Here is a 19,970-nt window from a genome sequence, read left to right as displayed (position 1 = left end):
ACATGAAATTCACCCACATAGGCCCTAATTACTTGGTCTTTATGCAAGTAAAATGAATGTCTTCTGGAGTTAAGAGAAAAAGATAATTGGTCTATACTTCTTGTCACAACTGCGCCCAAAAGCTTGGGGAGACTCATTTTACAGCTGATTGAAGCAGGGAATTGGGGCGGGGGGGGGAACCTTCTCTTTATATTTTATTAGGCTCCTTGCTGTTTATGTTAATATATCACTAGGAGCTGCTGTCATAATTTTGAGTGTACTTGTTTTATAATGGTCCATTCAATCTGAGTATCTTTTTAATGTTAATTCTTTAATGATATTTAACTCTATACACTAAAATTTCTCATTAAACTTTGTCTTGTTGTATTTGTTAAAAAAACATAAGTGATAGCTTGTTTTTAAATTCGTGTTTAGTATTAAACTCATAAATTATAATGTATCAAGTGATTAGGGCACTGCTAAGACATTCAGAACATGCAATTTAGGTTAGTAGTAGATTTTTGGATTTTTTTCCCCTCCCATTATTTCAGTTCTTTACTCTCTTTCTCAAACCCATGAGTTGAGGATTTTGTCATTTAAATCCTTGGTACTTAAAAGAAAAAAAAGGAGAAAAAAAAAAAAGCAGTGAACAAAGTTCTTTTAAAAAAAAAAACCCAGACATGTTATTTATTGTAGTTTTGTTTTATATTTTATCAAATCTGAAAATGACGTGTTCTTACACCAAGCATTTCTAAATGGTTTTCACCCTGAAGCTTTAAAAAAAAAAAAAAAAAAAAAAGGTGTGTTGGACCATCTTAACCATCTGTTGATTCAGTTGTCGGCTTGACCCAGAAAATGTTAGTGTAAGAAGATGACCTAAAATTGCTGTCCTTTTTCTGAGTAAGGTTGAGGTAAGGAGGAATAGGTTGTAAGAGTGTATTTTCTTTGTTTGAAATACTCATGAACTTTCTAAGAGAGTATAACTCTGTCACTGTTAGCGATGCAATGAGGGGAGGGAATCAGGGGGCCCAGGGTTCCCCTCTCCCCCTGGCCATTGGGAGGAAAGCGGGAAGAGGTCATGGCAGTGCCGGAGGGGTGGGGGAGACCCATACACACAAATGCATCTCTGGGGCTCCCTCCTGAGGAAAATTCTGGTTGCACCCCTGGTTGCTGTAGAAACACATGGGTTTTTTTAGTTTTTCTCTGGCATAGTTTATACTGTTGTAAGAAGCTAGTTGAGAATACATAAAGGTGCTCATCATACCTTTGCTGATTTTTCTAATGGATTTTAAACCTGGGAAATCTTTGTGCTTGGTGAGTAAAGGGAACTGCTGATTACTAAAAGGCTTAGCTTCATGTCAACTTTACTGTGGTTCTGTGTTGTAAACATTAAGCTAACAAAACAAAGTAAAAAGTTCTGTGTAAATGAGCGTTAATTTTAAAGGACGTACAAGCATTATACCTTTTGTAATGATGACACTGAAAGAGAGGCATGAAATCCCTAATATTCAGCTAATGGACAATGGGAATACAGGATGATTCTTGTTACAGTGGATATTAATATATTGTGTTTAAAACAACTGAGCAGAAGGTAATGCGGTACTTGTAAACTTAACCAATTCAAATCAGCTTAAAAATAAAAGTAATAAAAAAAATAAAAAATTGATTTTCATTTCTTGCCATTCAGGTAATGCTGTAAGAAATAAATTGATCCAATTACTTTATCCATATATTCCATAGTTTAAAAAGTCAGTTACGTTTTCAGTTTTCTGGTGATTGAAGTCAACTCTCATTTTAAAAAAAATGACTCCTTTCATGTTTTCAGATTAGTCTGTTATAAAGTTCTCCATATGTCTGTTTGGCTCTTCCTGTTTACTCTCTCTGTTTGTTTATAGAAGCAATTCCTATGAAGCGTGTTATACAACAGATTGCATGGTACAAAAGGCCCTTTTTTCTTGGGCTAACCAATTAATATTTTATTTTTAGATACTCTTTGAAGCCAATAATTTATACTTTCACTAAAAGTTAAAGGAATACATTTACACAGTGGTCAGTTTTCCCAAGTGGTATTCATGTAGGCAGGGATGTTTTCTTACAAGATTTAGAGGAGAGTTGATGTCATTTTAAGCATGTCATAATGATCTTGGCATTTCAATTTAAGTTTTCTACAGGAGTTTCCTTTTAAATCTGTTTGTGCTCTTGAAAATAGCATCCTCCATTGCCATGTTGCTATCAGTGAGATCTTCTATGCATATTTTTCCATGAACAATGCTGACCACAGGACAATTGATAGTTTTAATTTCTGATTAAGAAAATTGTCTTGCTTCCTTGAAAGAATTTAAAGAAAAAAATAATCTTACCATTTCTTACTATATTAGCAAGAATGAATTAAAATCTAAACGCAGATGCTGTTTACTTACTTGCATGCATAGTACAGAATATCAATGATATACCTTCATTTGATACTTGCAATTGGTGGAAACAAACAAGTAGTTATTAATTATTGTTGTTATGTATCTATTTTATGCTGCATATGTTTTCTTTCCATTTTCAGGAGTGGCATATTGTTTTCCCTTATTCTCCAAAAAATTGCCCATTCCATCAGCCTTCACTGTTGCTTTAATAAGTGGGCAGCTGTTTACTTCACATTCAATACCAAGCACAGCTTCCTAAGGAAACTAGCAAGGGAATTACGAAAGCTAAGCTACTGTTTCTTACTTTGTCAAAGTTCAGACTACATTTAGCCTGAAGTGGACTCCTGATGTAAGTTCTCTAGAGTCACAATGCAGAACTGCAATGTAAACAGGGCAATCTGCATCAGTATTGTAGATTTAATCAGAACACCAGTTAATCTCATATTTGTGTAGGTGGACAGTGATTGTGCAATTACCTACAGTAGTGTAATACTATAAATCTAATTTTTCCCCCCAATTCATTTGAATATTGAAAATATTTTTTACTCTGTATCTCAAAGAAGATGTATTAGAATTGGAAAAGGTACAGAGAAGGGCAACAAAAATGATTAATAGTATGGAACAGCTTCCACAAGAAGAGAGATTAAAAAGACTGGGACTTTTCATCTTGGTAAAGAGATGACTAAGGGATATGAGAGAGGTCTATAAAATAATGAATGGTGTGGATAAAGTGAATAAGGAAGTGTGATTTACTCTTTCACAACACAGGAATTGGGTCACCCAGTGAAATTAATAGGCAACAGGTTTAAAACAAACATAAGGAAATTCTTCACAAAATGCACAGTCAACCTGTGGAACTCATTGCCAGGGGCTGTTGTGAAGGCCAGACCTATAACAGGATTCAAAAAAGAATTAGATAAGTTCATGCAGAGTAGGTCCATCAATGGCTGTTAGCCAAGAAGGTGAGGGATGCAACCCCGTGCTCTAGATGTCCCTAGCCTCTGGCTGCCAGAAGCTGGGACTGGACAACAGGGATGGATCACTCAATGATTGCCTGTTCTGTGCATTCTCTCTGAAGCATCTGGCGTTGGCCACTGTCGGTAGTCAGGATACTGGGCTGGATGGACCATTGGTCTGATCCAGTAGGCCATTCTTACATTCGTATGTACTCTCCATGTGTTCTTGAAACTGCCACAGACCATTGCCCAGTCACAAGGAAATCACATAAGTTGTAATGGTAAATTAAGACAAGAAATCCACCTGTTTATAACTGGAGATAGTAACTTAATAATTTAATTTTGCCTTATTACTGCATACATTTAGTTTTTCTTGGCATTCTTCACTGCCGTGCAATGTTTATTGTTAAATAGAAGGAAAGCTTAAAAATATTCTCTTCTCATCACTCCTGAATGTAACTAACTAAACTGTGAGAGTAACTTTAATACAGAAGACCAAAACAGAGGAGGCCAAACCAGAGGATAGTAAGAAGTGCAAGAGTAGCTGTGGTGTTTCACATGAACGAAAAATTAAATAAACTGAGGAAGTAATGGGGAGTCCTTATTAGAAGGCATCTTAAAGTCACTTTAATCTTTTTTAGTATTTAATAAAAATGTTAGGCTGCTGTGTTTTGGGACGGGTGGTTTAAGAAAGAAACTCTTACCCAGTTTCAGTGGAATGCTTCGTTGTAATTTTGATTAAGTTGTATCTTTTGTGAAATAATTGTTCATGCCATGCGACTTAACATTTGCACGTATTTAATAATTTGATGAAAATTATGCTAAGTTTTTATACACCTTGTTTGCGATCTTGCAAGCAAATTATTGTACTCTTGTAATAAGAATAAAAAGCCTTTGAAAGGACGTAAAGTATTTAAAATTCTGCTTTTTTTTACAGCTTAGTTTACAAAACCATATTTAACAGTGCATATATAGTATTTGTTCCTGTTGATTTTGCCCACTTTCTTTTCACAAGCAGTGGTTTGTAAGGTTGAAATGAGGCAACAATTAAGATGGCTGTTAAGGTTTAATTAACAATTTTAAACTTATATAGCCATTTGTCTTAGTCAAAACGTTGTATATTTTCACCATTGACTGTCAACATACTTTCTGAGTACTGTATACCATTTAGCTGCTGTCACAACATGAACAAAGGGGTTTACTTTTATTTTGTCTGGCACAGCAAAAATAAGTTGGCCTTTTAGTGGCCAGTCAATATTCTTTTCCCTTAAACTTCAGTAGAGGTTTAGAATGTAACACTTTTTAGGGTTTAATTATGCAACCGTGAACAAGTCTCTTAAGTTCTCTGGTCTCCCAATCATAAAATGTAGGTAATGCTTTCTCACCTTTGCAAAGCACTTTGAGATCTCGGATTAAGCATACTATATAAAACAAATTATTTTATTTATTTATTTATTATGGTTAAATGTTGATCTTAAGGCTTTGACAGAAGTTTTAAAGACAGTTATATGGATAGTTGATCATTTTTGAATATGTTCATGGAGAATTTAGAGATATATGTTTAAAATAGTATTTGTGAAAGCAGTGTATTTCAGAGATGTAATTGTTCAGAATATTTGTGCTACCTTTTGCTTCTTTCTCCCATGTGACTCTCTTTAGTGACCATTTTGCTGCTGTGAGATATAACCCCCACCACATACATCACATGCAGACAACTGGCATTTTGGGTGGGGAGGCTGGTTTTAAAAACACAAAAGGCCTGCATCACTACACTGCTGCATTTCCTTCCCACTGACAGAAGATAAACTGCAAGTGCTCATTCACTACCTTTTCAGGGCCTTTTTTAAAACCACCAGCTGGTGCTAGTTCACGTGGGTGAGACTCGTTTCCTGTGTTCCCCAGGGCCTGGTGCCAACTTGAATCGTTCAAGGGGCGAATTTGATGGCAAAGTGGAAGCACCATCTCCCCTGCTGCCTTCATCACACCTTGCCACTCAGAGCCCCCCTGTGATCTCCTGTTCTGGTGAAATGTCACCAGAAACCATGATAAAAGGAAAGCTGTCTTCCTCGGCTCAGGTAAGATCAAGAGATAGCTGCAAAAATTTGTAAATGTTAAAGGGTTTTAACACACATTCTCCTTAGTAGAAAAATGTGACCATCGTATTTTATACTTTTACCATGTCACACTAGCGAGTTCGATTTTCAAAATACAGTTAGTTTGAAATTTCAGGAAAAAAAAAATCCAGATTTGCTCCTGGGCTGGGTTAAGAGCTAATATTTTCCTAATTTTGCAGATCACTTTCCCTTTTCTTCCTTTCCTGAATGGAACATGCATCCAAAAGTAATTAGTATTTTTTTAAAAAATGGCAGGTGTGCTTTTTATTGTAAAAACCATTAAAATTTATAATACAGTATTGGGATGCTTGAACACACAGGTGTCCAGTGTGCTTTTTTACTCATTATTTAAACATGGATAGAAGCAGGGATTGCTTTCCATAACGGAAAAGTTTCTGAACTAAAATATGTAGCTCTCAGTAATGAGTTACATTTTTAAATATTTTTGAATTAGATATTTGCCTCCTTGTTAAACAAATGGAGTAAAATACAGCTCTTCTTTTGCAGTCACCTTAGAAAAAAATCACCTGGTAAGAAAGGTTAATTTACCACCCCACCCTGTCCCCAATCTCTGAGAAACCTGCCCAGACTACATCATCTGCTCTATTCCATAGACAGAGTCACTGTCTGCCATGCAATGGCATAGTGCAAACTGCTTATGCAAAAATCAGCTTGTATTTATAATTCAAATCAGTCATATCATATAGTCTTAACATAAAAGAAACTGAGGAGAGCATGCTTTTGCTTGATATGGATATTTCTCTATGGAAAGAAAAATAGCAGTAAAGGGTTAAGGGCAAAGTTAAGTACCTGGATCCATACGCCACCTCCTAAATAAAAGTAGCTTGACTTTCAGAATTGCTCTGCACCCATGGTTCCCATTAAGTTGAAGGAAGCTGTGTGTGTTAGGCAACTCTGAAAATTGAACAATATTTACTTACGAGCCCAACTGTGAATTTAAATTCCCTATCTAAGTCCCCTTCTTTATGCTCCAAACTTGAAAATTCTGACCTCCATTTCTAAATTTTATTAATGAAAAGTATGTAAAAGAGAAATTAGTTATTGCTGAATAGAATGCTAGATCTCTGTTTAAAGAAGTGGAGGGCTGGTGGGTGGGTGAAAAATATTTTTCTGTGTGTGTTTATTTTAACTTAATTGAACTTTTCATTTGCAGGTCCCCTATGATGGATTTTTAGCACTGTGGCAGTTTGGCAACTCTGACACAGGTAAATGGAGAGAACAATACCTTTAATAGAAAATTATTTTATACTTAAAGTCATTAACGTGTGTGTGTTTCTGTTTTAGATATAAACGTTTCAAGATGTGAAGATATGGACTTAACCAATGAAGGCCTGTTCTTGGATTCAATCTTAACCAAGAGACTGACTTGTGCTTTCTGCAGGAGGGTTTTTGAGTGCACTGAAAAGTTGAAGGAGCACATACACGAGCATGCTTTTTCCATGATTCTTCCTTTTGACTTAATTGACTGTGCCAGACCTGTGCTCATTGGCCTCACTGATCATATGTCCCAGGATCAGCTTGCCCGTTTCCAGTGTTCTAAGTGCCCTGCAAGCTTTACACTAAAATCAAATATGGATAGGCATGAAAAGACAATCCACTTTAACCACAAGAAGATGCAGTGCCCTGACTGCTTAAAACTCTTTCGAGACAAGACAGATCTGAACCGGCATCTTATGTCTGTGCACTCAGATGAACGTACCTTTGTGTGTCTCTTTTGCAGCAAAGGTTTTGGCACACAAAAGAATCTCACTACTCATATAAAAGTGTGTTACCTGGGCTCTGCCCAGCCAATTGGTGAAGAAGTTCTGGATAGTGTGGATCAAAATCAGGAACCTGACGTCGTCTTTCAAAGCTGTATTAAGGAAATGAGAAAATCATGAGATTGGAGGGAGATGGGATCCCATGTTTTAGGCATTTATTTTTTATTAAATACATAAATTAAAAGGAGTATATTGCTGCTTTGTTACTTGCTGAAAATGGGTTTACCATTGGATAAACTGGTTTCAGAGTAGCAGCCGTGTTAGTCTGTATTCACAAAAAGAAAAGGAGTACTTGTGGCACCGTAGAGACTAACCAATTTATTTGAGCATAAGCTTTCGTGAGCTACAGCTCACTTCATAATGCTTCTGATGAAGTGAGCTGTAGCTCACAAAACCTTGTGCTCAAATAAATTGGTTAGTCTCTAAGGTGCCACTAGTACTCCTTTTCTTATTGGATAAACTGTAACACTGTAATAATTCCCAGATATTGGACAGATTGGTCAGGCACTATTTCAGCTCCAGATTTTGTAAACTAAAAACTCTAATTAGAATCAAGCTGCAATTTTGTGTAAGAATATTTTTGATAGATAATATAATGGTATTTTGGATTACTCATGATTAGAGATCGCATTCCTTTAAAATTTTTACATGTCATGATTAACAACTTTGGCTTGTGTATTTTTTAATATAAGCTCAAGCCTTTAGAGAAGATTTAATTGGTTATACAAAGATAATGTTTTAAGGATAATTAACTTTTTATTTATTTTTAAAAGCAGTTTTAAAAGATTCCTTTGTAAAGATAGCAATTTAGAGCAATATGTTTTATGCAGTCCCTATGTACTGTGAGGGTCTGTATGAATGGAAATGATCAGTGATTGTAAACATTTGCTTGGTTTAAAATTCTGCTTTATAGGTTCTGTTTAAAATAGTCTCAAAAGGATTATTGAGAAGTATACAGGATAACTGCATTTGGGAGTAGAAGAAGGCATGTCTCTGTGTCGACTTTGTCATCTAAGGAGATTTCCCCCTCTGATGTTAGGCATTACACAGTTGAACTATAAGCTTGTTCTGCATGGCAGCTAAAGTGAATCTGTTCTGAGAAGTACAAATTCCAGCAGATGTCAGGCATGGTTAGAGGAATATAGTCCTACCAGAAGAGGTGAAACTGGCCTGCTGTTTGAAAAAATTTGATTATGGCATTTTGAGATTTTTTTTTTTCAACTTCCTTTGGCTTCCTGCCAATGTACCATGTATGTACACTCAGCCACCTCCTCTTTCCTAAAGCACTCTGATTGTTGCCTGTATTAGATGAGAAACTCTGTTGAACCACTGTGACAAATATGTCTGCTTTGCTGAATGATGTCTTCATTTATACTAGTTTTAAAAACCACATAAAACTTCTGGAATGCTATTGGACAAAGATTAGATTTGCATTGCATCAAACAGATTATAAAAGAAACAGAACAACGAAAGACCTGAGCTTTGCAATTGCACAACTGTGGGTTGGAGCTTGGGTGACCAGACAGCAAGTGTGAAAAATCGGGACAGGGAGTGGGGGGTAATAGGAGCCTATATAGGAAAAAGACCCCAAAATTGGGACTGTCCCTATAAAATTGGGACATCTGGTCACCCTAGATGGAGCTGCTAGTTCCATCTCTGGTCCAAACTACCAGTTAATGAAAGTACTTTGCTATCACCAAATGCCACAAGCTATTTATAAAGAAGTCCAGTTTTCTGTATCATATTAAGAAACTCTGTGCTACTTGGGCATATGTTCTATACTAGGGTTTTTTTTAAAATTGCTGCAGGTTTAAGAACATTTGATTATTTAGTATGCTGCTGAATGTTACCTGGAGTTATTTTTTATATTTATGAGTAAGAATGTGGCATTCAAAAACTAAGTTTCTTCAAGTCTTTTAACTCCATCAGTTTGTTCTGTACGTTGTGGTTGAGCTAGCCAAATTGAATGTACATAAAAACAGATCCTGTTGCTCCAAAAAGCCTATATAGTGGAGACAGTGGAACTTGAGAATCAGACACTGTTACTGGAAGGTTGAAGTCTTAATATAGTTCCCATTTAATTACTTTGGTTCAATTATTTGAAAGCTGTGAACTGTTTAACTCATAGCTTGCTGTTTATTTTCATACAAATACATATTAGTTTAATTACTCTAACAACTGCTGTAGTTTAAGGCACAGTAAGAGTGCGTTTCAAATACTCTGTGTGCAATGCACAAGTTGTCAGCAACTTAGTTTGGTGCTTAAGTGTTATGTAGTGTGTAGGGGTTAATTTGTATATTGGTTCTTTTGATATGTGACACAACATAAATAGAAAGCAATAAAAAAAGTTTTAGAAGTAGTAGTTCTGTGATTTCTCCGAAGTTCTCTTGTAGCATGGCCATACCTCAGGAAACAAGGCAAGGAAATGCTTAGTTTTGCACAAACAATATAGTATACTTGTAGCGTGATTAAACATTAAGGGCCACATTCTTTAGCTTGCTAAATCCACTTTGCAAGCTACACAAAGTGGGCATAAAACAGCTGGAGATGGCCAGTGGAGAATTTCTCATGCGGAGGAACTGTCCACCAGTGGAAAGCTGGAAGAGGTGGCTCCACCATCCCCAACATGGAGAGGAAGTGGCACCTTCTAGAGCACTGCTCTGCTACACTCAGCCCTTCTCTGGTGTAAATTATATCTGCTTCACTGCAGCTCTAATTTGCACCAGAGCTGGGTGGCAGCTTAGGGCCAGGGAGCCACAAACCACTCCACCTCGCCCCCATCCCCAATGTGCCTGAGCAGATCACAGACAGTTTGAGTCTGTTCCTGTGTAACTATTACAGCACGTGTCATGTTAATTGATATAGCAAGAAAGCCATATTAAACTCTCTCTTGTCCATATAATGCTTTCCCCTTATTGATTATTGATATATATGTAAATATGGCTTAGAATCAACATGCTCCTCCTGTTATGAACATGACTAATCTGCCTGTTTGATGTTTGGCAATAGTTAAGTAAATTTACTGTGCTGTTTGGCAGATGGGAGAGGAGGTGGGAAAGAACTAAGCAGTGAGAGGGAACTGTGAAAAAGCTCTCTGCCCCCATGAGAAATATCTGTGGCATTCTGGAAGCAGAAAATGAGGGCTTATCTAGACCGTATCAGAAAAGGAACATGAATAACCACAGCATACCTAAAAGGGCTGCTGTCACATGACAGAGTCATAGTCATAGAGTTTAAGGCAACAGGGGGCTACTAGAGGGTCAGACCTCTTTATCGCAGGCCACCAGCACCCTCACACTAATCCCAACTAACCCAAAGTATTACAACCCATAGGAAGTTAGACTGTTATGTGCCACAGGCAGATATAACGGCCATATTAAATACTTACTGGGAGCGGGGGTTTCCCCCTGTATTAGGGAATTAATACCTGTGTAACATCAGTCACAAATCTCGATCCTATCTGATTTCTTCAGTGATGCTACGGTTCAGTCATTAGAAATCAAATTGCCACAATGGTAATAAATGTAATGAAACACATAAGGAACTGTTAAAGTCACTGAATACATCTTATAAATAGAAGGAGTAGGTGGATCATGAAAGAAGACCCTTGATCATTTCCTCTTCTTTTCTCTCATTCTAACCAATGCCCCTGTGGGTTCTCTGATTTTTGTTAATGTTTTCTGTTAGCATTTTCTGCAGAGTTTGCTGTTTTGATGTTTTTAAGTCTGTCCTTTATTTAATTTTGTGTTATTCTTTGTGAAAATGTCTAGATAACATTCTTTCAACTAGATTAGCCCTCTCCTTTCCCTAATGTTTAAGGGACTTGATTAAATTAATTTAACATCCAAATGAGATCACATAGCAGTGGAAGAAATTATTTTCTATTAGACAGGTTAAGTAGGCATTTTATTGTAATATGTACAGTCAATACCGATCGTATTGATTCCTGGCACCTGTGCAAATACTTATCCAACTTTTTGAGTGACTTGCAAGTTCTTGTCTTCACAGGTAGGAGCAAATTAATTAAAAAAACCACAAACATTAGAATTTCAGGGAACAATATAGCAAATGTTTATATAAACATGTAATAGAAAACTTTCTTAAACTTGTATTTTTAAATTCAAAATTGGGAAGTAGGAGATGATGTGATAGGGATTATTGGTTTTACCATGTAAATAACAAAAGATATAGTTTAAGCTTAAAATGCAGTCTAATGTGTAAAATGAAGGGGAAAAAACTTGCCTCAAGCTATTTTGTGAAACACTTGTTGGCATCCAAAAGATTCAGTATTCCAATAATTGTCATGCAGTAACACAGCATATGCATAAATTACAGACTTGTAGAATAAAATTTAGTTTTATATAGCACCTTTATGCAATAGTTATGCAGTGTTTTACAAAATAGCTGCTGGTATTGATGTAACTGTATAGGAAATGTAGCAGCTGTTTCTGAGAGCGAGAATTTTGGTCAGGAAACAAGTTGTCCCTTTAATTTAAAAAAAAATTAATTTCCATAGAATCAGAAGAAATTGCTTTTGGTTTAACATCTTGTCTTAAGGATGGCAGTGCTAATAACACACCAAATGAAATAATATATTGCAGTCTTGCAGTAATGAGAGTATATTTGGGTGGACAACTGAAGCAGGGGAATGCCAAACAATATATGGCACAGAAATGATCTAGTTACTGCACAGGATTCCAGAAATTCTGTCTCCATAATTTGGGCTTTGAATTATAAACAGATCTTTTTGGAGGTCCTGACGGTAGCAATCAGCAATAAAGAGAAAAAATTATGAATAATTGTTGCAAATGAGATTAGCAACATATTAAGAAAGCATAAATTTAGCTGTAGGTTTTTTTGGTGGGGAGGGTGTTGACTACAAATCTTCCAAACTGCAGACAAACCTTACAATAAAATGTCTTCTATAGTTCATGTGATGCTAAATGAAATGGGTTCCCTTTATCACTGAGTTAGCGTGCATATTCTAAACTAGAGTGGAAATAACATCATTGATGTGAGTATGTTACATGATAGGACTAATGCATATAAACATTGTACAACCGTTTGTTTTCCTATATCATCTACGCATTTGTCTCTGTTTAGCAGTGATAGTCGACAGACCAGATTTATGCTTTTTAAAAAAGTCTTTATCTTTCACCATTGGGAACTTGTTTGGAGTTTTAGATTTGCAAACAGGTTTTTTTAAAAGATCGTATGCAGGAAATGCATGTACAAACCAGGATAGTGTTAAACCTGCACATCACTTTTTCAGGTAGGAAAGCAGGAGGGGAGCTAACATGTATTAGCAAGGAGAGAATTCTAAAAATGTAAAACAATGAAAATTTACCTCAGTGAAACAAGATAGATAACTTGAGACAGTAATGCCAAAGTTTTTGTAGTGTTGCTGGATAACTTTTTTTAAAATGCTCATTTTATATAAATGAATTTATTAAATTATTTATTTTTGCAGTTTTTGTTCAAAATACAACTCTGTTCGTAATGCATATTTCATTTCTTGGTACTATTCTTCATGTATTTGCCATGTATCGTTGCTGGTAATGATTTTGGTAATCTGGTCAATGATCATTTCTTTGTTTACAGATGCTGCTATTCTTAAGTGTTGTAAATATTTAATATTAGCCTTTTTATTTAGGGCAAATAGTTCGTACATTTAAACTTTGTCATTTAGACCAAAAAATGCATTGTATGTCCATACCGAGGTTAATATATTATTGACTAAATATATGTGCTTATAGGCATGTGTGTTTAACAGATAGATAGTATTGTGAAACTCTAAAATGAAACTGTGTATTAGTTTTTCTAATGATGCTTTTATTTTTCAAGTCTTTAGATTATAGATGCAGAAATAAAAATATATGGATATTTGACAAAATATTTAGTTTTTAATAAAATTATAACTGCAAAAATTATTGTCCTCTGTCTGTTTAATCTTAAGTAAACGGCAAAATTTGTCATATGCACTGAGATTCGTTGTAATACCCAAAGCAGTGAATTTGAGGGATATTATCATAAAATGTTCTGGATCTGTTATTTGAAACGGTGTTTGTATCTGAATTTAACATAAAACTTTCACATCTTTCTCTTGGTAAGCAGAAATAGTTAAAGTGGTTCAATCTGTTTTCACCATTCTCTCAAAGCTTTTGTGCCTGGTTTTTCCATACTGTTTAGGTATCCAAATACACGCATTATTTGCATGGATTTGCTATGACCATGCATCCAAAGTGACGTAAATGGACATTTTGTACATGGGTTTGCCTGGTTAACTCCTGGAACTGTATACCTTGGCTTTGAAATTGGGGACTTTTATGTCTTCAGTAACATGCAACATTTCACTGTAATTTATTTAGCCTCGCAAGCTTAAACCATATGTTGTCTGGACAATAAGTTGAGGGAAGACCTCCAAGGGGCATCTTAGTGTTGTAGGAAGTAATGTGTACAGTAAGTGGCATTCTTACCTCTGAGTTTTCTGAACCAGTCATATTGATTTTTTTAATAATTCTTGGAATGCTGGGGAAGTTCCGGAACACTGGAAGAAAACTTATGTGATGCCAATATTTTTAAGGGTAAGCAGGATGACGTGGGTAGCTATAGGCCTGTCAGCTTGACATCTATCCCAGGAAACTAATGGAATAGCTGTTATGGGACTTGATTAATGAAGAGTAATATAGTTAATGCCAATCAGCTTTGGTTAATAGAAAATAAATCCAGTCAAACTTGATATCTTTATTTTAAATGAGGTTACAAGTTTGGTTGATAAAGATTATAATAGTGTTGGTGGAATATACTTAGATTTTGGTAAGATATTTGACTTGGTACCACGTAGTATTTTGATTTAAAAAAACAAAACAAAAACTAGATGCAGAATTAACATGGCGCACATAAAATGGATTAAAAACTGGCTAACTGACAGGCCTTGAAATGTAATTGTAAAAGGGGAATTATTGAGTGGGTGTGTTTCTAGTGGAGACATGCAAGGTTCTTAGCTCTACTGCATTTAACCTTTTGTTTTTTATCAAGGACCTGGAAGGAAAGATAAAATCATCACTGATAAGGTTTGCAGATGATGAAAAGATTGGGGAATGGTAAAATGGGAAAAGTCACTGAAACAGAGCAGTCTGTATCGCTTAGTAATCTGGGAGCAAGCAAATTATGTGTTTTAATATGACCAAATGTAAAGTCATATATCTAGAAACAAGGAACGTACCTCACTTACAGGATGGGGGACTCTTATTGTGGGAAGCGGTGACTCTGAAAAAGAGTTGCTGGTCCTGGTGGATAATCAGCTGGGCTTGAGTTCCCAGTGTGAGTGTGTGGCCAAAAAGACTGTTGTGAGTCTTGGATGTATAAACAGGGAAATCTGAAGTAGGAGTAGAGGTTGTATTACCTCTGTATCTGGGACGGGTGAGACCACTACTGGAATACTGTGTCCGGTTCTGGTGTCCACAGTTCAAGAAGGATGATGATCAATTGTAGAAGTTTTGGAGAAGAGCCACAAGAATGATTAAAGGATTGGAAATTATGCCTTAAAGTGAGACACTGTAGGAGCTCAATCTATTTAACAAAGAGCAAAGATTAAGGGGTGACTTAATCACAGTTTATAAGTACCTGGATTATAGAAGGCTCTTCAGTCTAGCAGAAAAAAGTATAACAAAATCCAATGGCTGGACGTTGAAGCTAGTCAAATTCAAACTGTAAATAAGGCATAAATCTTTAACAGTGGAACAACTTACTATGAGTTGTAATGAATTATCCATCAATGGCAATTTTAAAATCGAGACTGGATGTTTTTCTAAAAGATCTGCTGTAGCTCAAATGGGAATTAATTCAGGGAAGTCCTATGGTTTGAATTATACAGGAAGTCAGACAAGAGGATCACAGTAATCCCTTCTTCTCTTGCCTTTGTAATCTACAGATCAGAATTGACACCGTATCGCAGAATGGTGTTGGGGGCACTTAATTTCTGTGAGTACTCTCATGGCACTCATGGTATAGGTGGCATCCTGGCTAATTGTAACACTGTTAACTACATTCTGCCTACATAAAGTTCTACAGTTGAAACAGCAGTAATTTTTTCTTCAGTTTCTGTTCTAAACAGCCACATGTTGTTGTGACTTACTCTAGCTTTTCAATTTCTATTCTATGTTACCTCTTCTGAATAGCTCCAGTACCTATTTCTGTTGCTGGTAAGAGGTTTCTTGGTCGACAGTGTGAAACTGATTTACAGTTGCATTGTTGTCAGGATTCTAAATAGCAACAGTGAAACTAACCATAATCTTGTCAGCTTGACTCCGCTTAAATTGGGAATGCCAGCAGCGGCGGCGCTTAGAACAGTCTGTCTTTGCGGACTCAGGAAAGCAGTACTGTATCACTTCTCATTTGGAAGGTTCTCTTTGCAACTGCAAGGATCACACTTGATTTTTTTAAAGAACATCTTAAATTCTGCAGAAATGGATAGCTTCAGCACTCCTTCACACACCCACAGGGGAAAATTTCCTCCACCCCATCGGTGAGAGGATCAAGTCCTGCATTTATTTATAGTGTATTTCACCAGTAGATTACTATTAATGACTTTTTTTAGGTGGTGGTGAAAGCTAATCCAAAATATCACAAATTTGCTGTTAATTTGAGGCATTTTCATTGAAAGGACCCAATTTGTTTTGCCATACTAGGACAGCATTTTTTTTTAACTGATTTGGTTAACTGTACATGAGAGGGAACATCTCCTGTTCACAACGCTGGCCCTGCAGGAACCTTGTTTACTGCACCTGTGACTAGTTTAATTCCTGTAAATAACCACCTATGAAGGAATCCAACAGAGCTGGATAGCTGAGAATTTAATAAGACCCTTATGTAGTTATGTATGTTATGTTTAAATTGTTAGACAATACTGAAAATAGCCGTGTAGCTGTGGGAAGCTTAGCTGACCTTGGCTGATCTTACCTGATCTGTTTATAGCTTGCTTACCTTGTCTAGATTCTGTAGTATTTGGGTTATGGTGATCCTGTGGAGTGCAAATGTTTTGTTTGTATAACCTAGTGTTAGTGGTCAAGCAGCTGAGAGATCTTATCCCGTTGAAATTGGCAACAGATTATCATAAATATCTTTGTCCTTCACAATATTCAAACTTGCTAAAGATTGCTCATAAAAGAAATAAACTGGGAAATGTGTTAGATACAATGCAAAGGCAAAATATTTTTCATATACTTTAAGTTCTCCCAGGCAAGTTGGAAAAATAAAATACACTAGAATACCTTTCCATTCTCTAGTTTATTTCAACAGTGCTTTACAAGTAACAAGTTAAATACTAGTAGCACAATGACTGCACAAGCAAGGTGTTGCTATTGTTTTATCAACAATAGCTGGCAGAGAGCAGTGGACATTAGAATATGCTTTATTGAGAATGAATGGTGCCGGGAACTCAGGTGTTCTATCTTTTCTTTTGCACCTTTCATTCCATAGGTTCCCAAAGCAGTTTGCATGCATGGGTGTAATCCCTTTAAAGTAACCTTATGAAATTCTACTTGACTGGAGTGGGTAATCTTTTCTGACAAGTGAATAAAATAGTCTTTGTTTTTTCATTATTATCATTATAGTCACCATGGTACAGGTGGGTGAATAGATTTTGTGCTTGGACTAGTAAATTTTCATGACAGTTTTCCAGAGCTGCTTTAAATAACTTCAGGGTGGAACACAAGAGCTATAGAACACAACAGAGCAACAGTCTGGGACAAGACGTGAAGACTATTAAGTTCAAAGTGCTGATTTGAGGAAATTTAGAGGTAGATTTAAAAATAACTGCCCCATTTGATGGAGAAGGAAACTGTACTTTGGATCTTCCCTCTAAGTGGTCAGGATTAGAGCCAGCCAGAAGATGACAATTCTGTTTCGTGGCAACATTTTGAGTTGTTGAAATTTGATTTCATTCCATGTTAGAACAAAAACAAAATTTTTCAAATGTTTCCACAAAATTGAATTGTGTTGAAATGTCCATTATTCTTATAGAAAAGATCAGATTTTCAATTTGGGCATCTTGAGTCAGCAGTGTTGAGTCAGCAGTGTGCCCTTGTTGCCAAGAAGGCCAATGGCATTTTGGGATGTATAAGTAGGGGCATAGCGAGCAGATCGAGGGACGTGATCGTTCCCCTCTATTCGACATTGGTGAGGCCTCATCTGGAGTACTGTGTCCAGTTTTGGGCCCCACACTTCAAGAAGGATGTGGATAAATTGGAGAGAGTCCAGCGAAGGGCAACAAAAATGATTAGGGGACTGGAACACATGACTTATGAGGAGAGGCTGAGGGAGCTGGGATTGTTTAGCCTGCAGAAGAGAAGAATGAGGGGGGATTTGATAGCTGCTTTCAACTACCTGAAAGGGGGTTCCAAAGAGGATGGCTCTAGACTGTTCTCAATGGTAGCAGATGACAGAACGAGGAGTAATGGTCTCAAGTTGCAGTGGGGGAGGTTTAGATTGGATATTAGGAAAAACTTTTTCACTAAGAGGGTGGTGAAACACTGGAATGCGTTACCTAGGGAGGTGGTAGAATCTCCTTCCTTAGAGGTTTTTAAGGTCAGGCTTGACAAAGCCCTGGCTGGGATGATTTAACTGGGAATTGGTCCTGCTTCGAGCAGGGGGTTGGACTAGATGACCTTCTGGGGTCCCTTCCAACCCTGATATTCTATGATTCTATGATCTCTCTCTCGTCAGAAATGACCAGAAAGCCCTGGACCTTAGAAATCTTAGAAAACTGATAGGTCTCTGAAACATTTACTCTTCGATTTAACAACATATTTCAATGAAAATACATTTCATTAGAAATGTTCCAACCAGTTGTTGTTAGTACCATGTTTGTGCGTTATCTGAAAAATGGCACGTGGAAGCCCAGCACCCCAGCACAAACGTGGGGCATTTTTTACAGTACTGGCCTGGAGAAGAGTGTTTCTCAATCAGTTAGTACTAGAGTGGTACAACATTTTTCAGCCAAATCCTTTCTTGTAAAAAAAAAAAAAAAAAAAAAAAAAGCCAATTTTTTTCATTTAATTTAAAAAAAAAAAAAGTCAACGTTTTGAATCACCAAAATTTACAGAACTCAGTATTTTGCTTGGTCTCCTGTTCGCGTATTGAACAAATGTGACCTTGCTTAGCTTTTGGCATCTGATGAAATATGTTCATTTCCTCCTCATTAAATAAAAGTGCTGTGCATTCTAACTTCTACCTGGGCAGTCAGCAAAAGTTAGAAGGGGTTGTTGAATGATCCCCTAAGGAATAATGTTTCTAATAGTACTTCCTTATATAATCCTACAGTGTATTGCAACACTGGGTAGGTGCCTCCGTCTTTGGGTGTTATTTGAATCCACAATCTTCAGGCCTAGAGATAAGAATATAACCAATGAGTAACATTTAAATGTATAGGAAATCATAACGTAACAGATTTGGTTACAAGTATGCAACAGGTGGCCCCTTTATTATCTTATTATGTATGCTTTTTAAAAAGGGGAGAAAATTGCATTACTCTTCAATTATTCCACTGAAAGTAATGGAATATCAAGACCTATCTTTTTGTGTTGAGTAGCACAACAGGTGCTGTTCTGCTGGATATATGATTCTTCCTCTGTCATCAAGGGCACAGCACTTAAATAGTTAAATGTGGACAAAAAAAGTGAAGGATTTTCCATCTATATGCTTAGAAATAAGTTACATGGACTACAAGTAACCATCTGCATATGAGTATGGTTCTAGTCTAAAAAGTCTCTCTATTGGAGGGAAAAAACCATAACCCACTGTGGTTCAGTGTTTGTTTAATTGATTTTTACTTTGAATTTCACAGCTTACAACTAAGAAGACTGGTTGGTTCTCCAAGTACTAGCCCTGGAAATTTAATAATGAGACAGTCAAGTTTTTTTCAAAATGTTTTTTTCTTCTATCCTTCTTGCGTATCAGTTCCAGCAATAAAAATTTTTCCAAAATTGTTCCCAGGTGTTCCTGTGCAACTCAATATCTTCAGATTAAGCCTTCAGTGACACTTGTGCAGCCCCATACTAATCAATGGGGTTTCAAAGGATTGTCTTCACTGTGTATGCATGAGGAATCAAACCTAGTTTCCCACTCTCGTTGTGTTTGCTCTGCCATGCAAATAGAAGTAAATTTTTAAAAAGAACTGGTCACCAGAGTAAGCCGATGAGACGGAATACACGCAGGGAGCAGGCCTGCTGAGTAAAAAGGTGTCATTTAAAAATAGTTCATTTCTCAGAGTACAACTGCACTTGAAGGGTGTGGGTCTGTGAGACGCTGAGAGCTGTCAGCGTTGACTTAGCTACTGGGATCTTTGCAGGATGTAATATTTGAGTATGCATCTTGTAATTTAACTCGGTACCTTTAGTGACATAAGACCATAATAGACACTAGACTTCCCTTTTTTCCTTCTCTCTCCTACATGCAGTGCTTCATTTGAAAACACAGCGCTGGTTTGCCATCTACTTAGAACAATAGCATATTTAAGCCCACCAAGGTTTAAGATGTCGACTAGAATTTGCTTTTATTGAATGCAAACCAGTATCCTTAAGATTAAGAATCCAGGTCCTTACTAGCAGTAAAACTGCTTTGGGCAAAGTCATTGAAGTGGGTAATATTTAACAGATAGTAATGGCAACTAAGAGAATCACTAGTGGGAGGATATCAAACATTACATGCACAAAGACAATGACCTCC

The 19,970-nt window shown here is 36.6% G+C and overlaps 1 protein-coding gene across 8 annotated transcripts in view; it reads left to right on the top strand.

The window, feature by feature from the left end:
- The window catches only part of ZBTB46 (zinc finger and BTB domain containing 46), a 109,019-nt gene that overhangs the window by 71,462 nt on the left and 17,587 nt on the right, over window positions 1-19,970 (top strand). For 6 of the 8 annotated variants that reach the window (XM_073308919.2, XM_073308920.2, XM_073308918.2 and 3 more), the window contains 3 exons: window positions 5,252-5,424; window positions 6,638-6,689; window positions 6,769-7,509. The exons of the other annotated variants lie outside the window; for them this stretch is intronic. In XM_073308919.2, the coding sequence (XP_073165020.2) occupies window positions 5,252-5,424; window positions 6,638-6,689; window positions 6,769-7,364 (821 nt within the window). In that variant the 3' untranslated portion in view covers window positions 7,365-7,509. Of the gene's footprint in view, window positions 1-5,251; window positions 5,425-6,637; window positions 6,690-6,768; window positions 7,510-19,970 lie in introns of those variants that run through there. 8 annotated transcript variants of the gene reach the window in all.

Source organism: Lepidochelys kempii, chromosome 13, assembly GCF_965140285.1.
Source record: "Lepidochelys kempii isolate rLepKem1 chromosome 13, rLepKem1.hap1, whole genome shotgun sequence".
NCBI lineage: Eukaryota > Metazoa > Chordata > Testudines > Cheloniidae > Lepidochelys > Lepidochelys kempii.
Note: the sequence above shows the minus strand (reverse complement) of the source record. Positions and strands in the feature narration are given on the sequence as shown.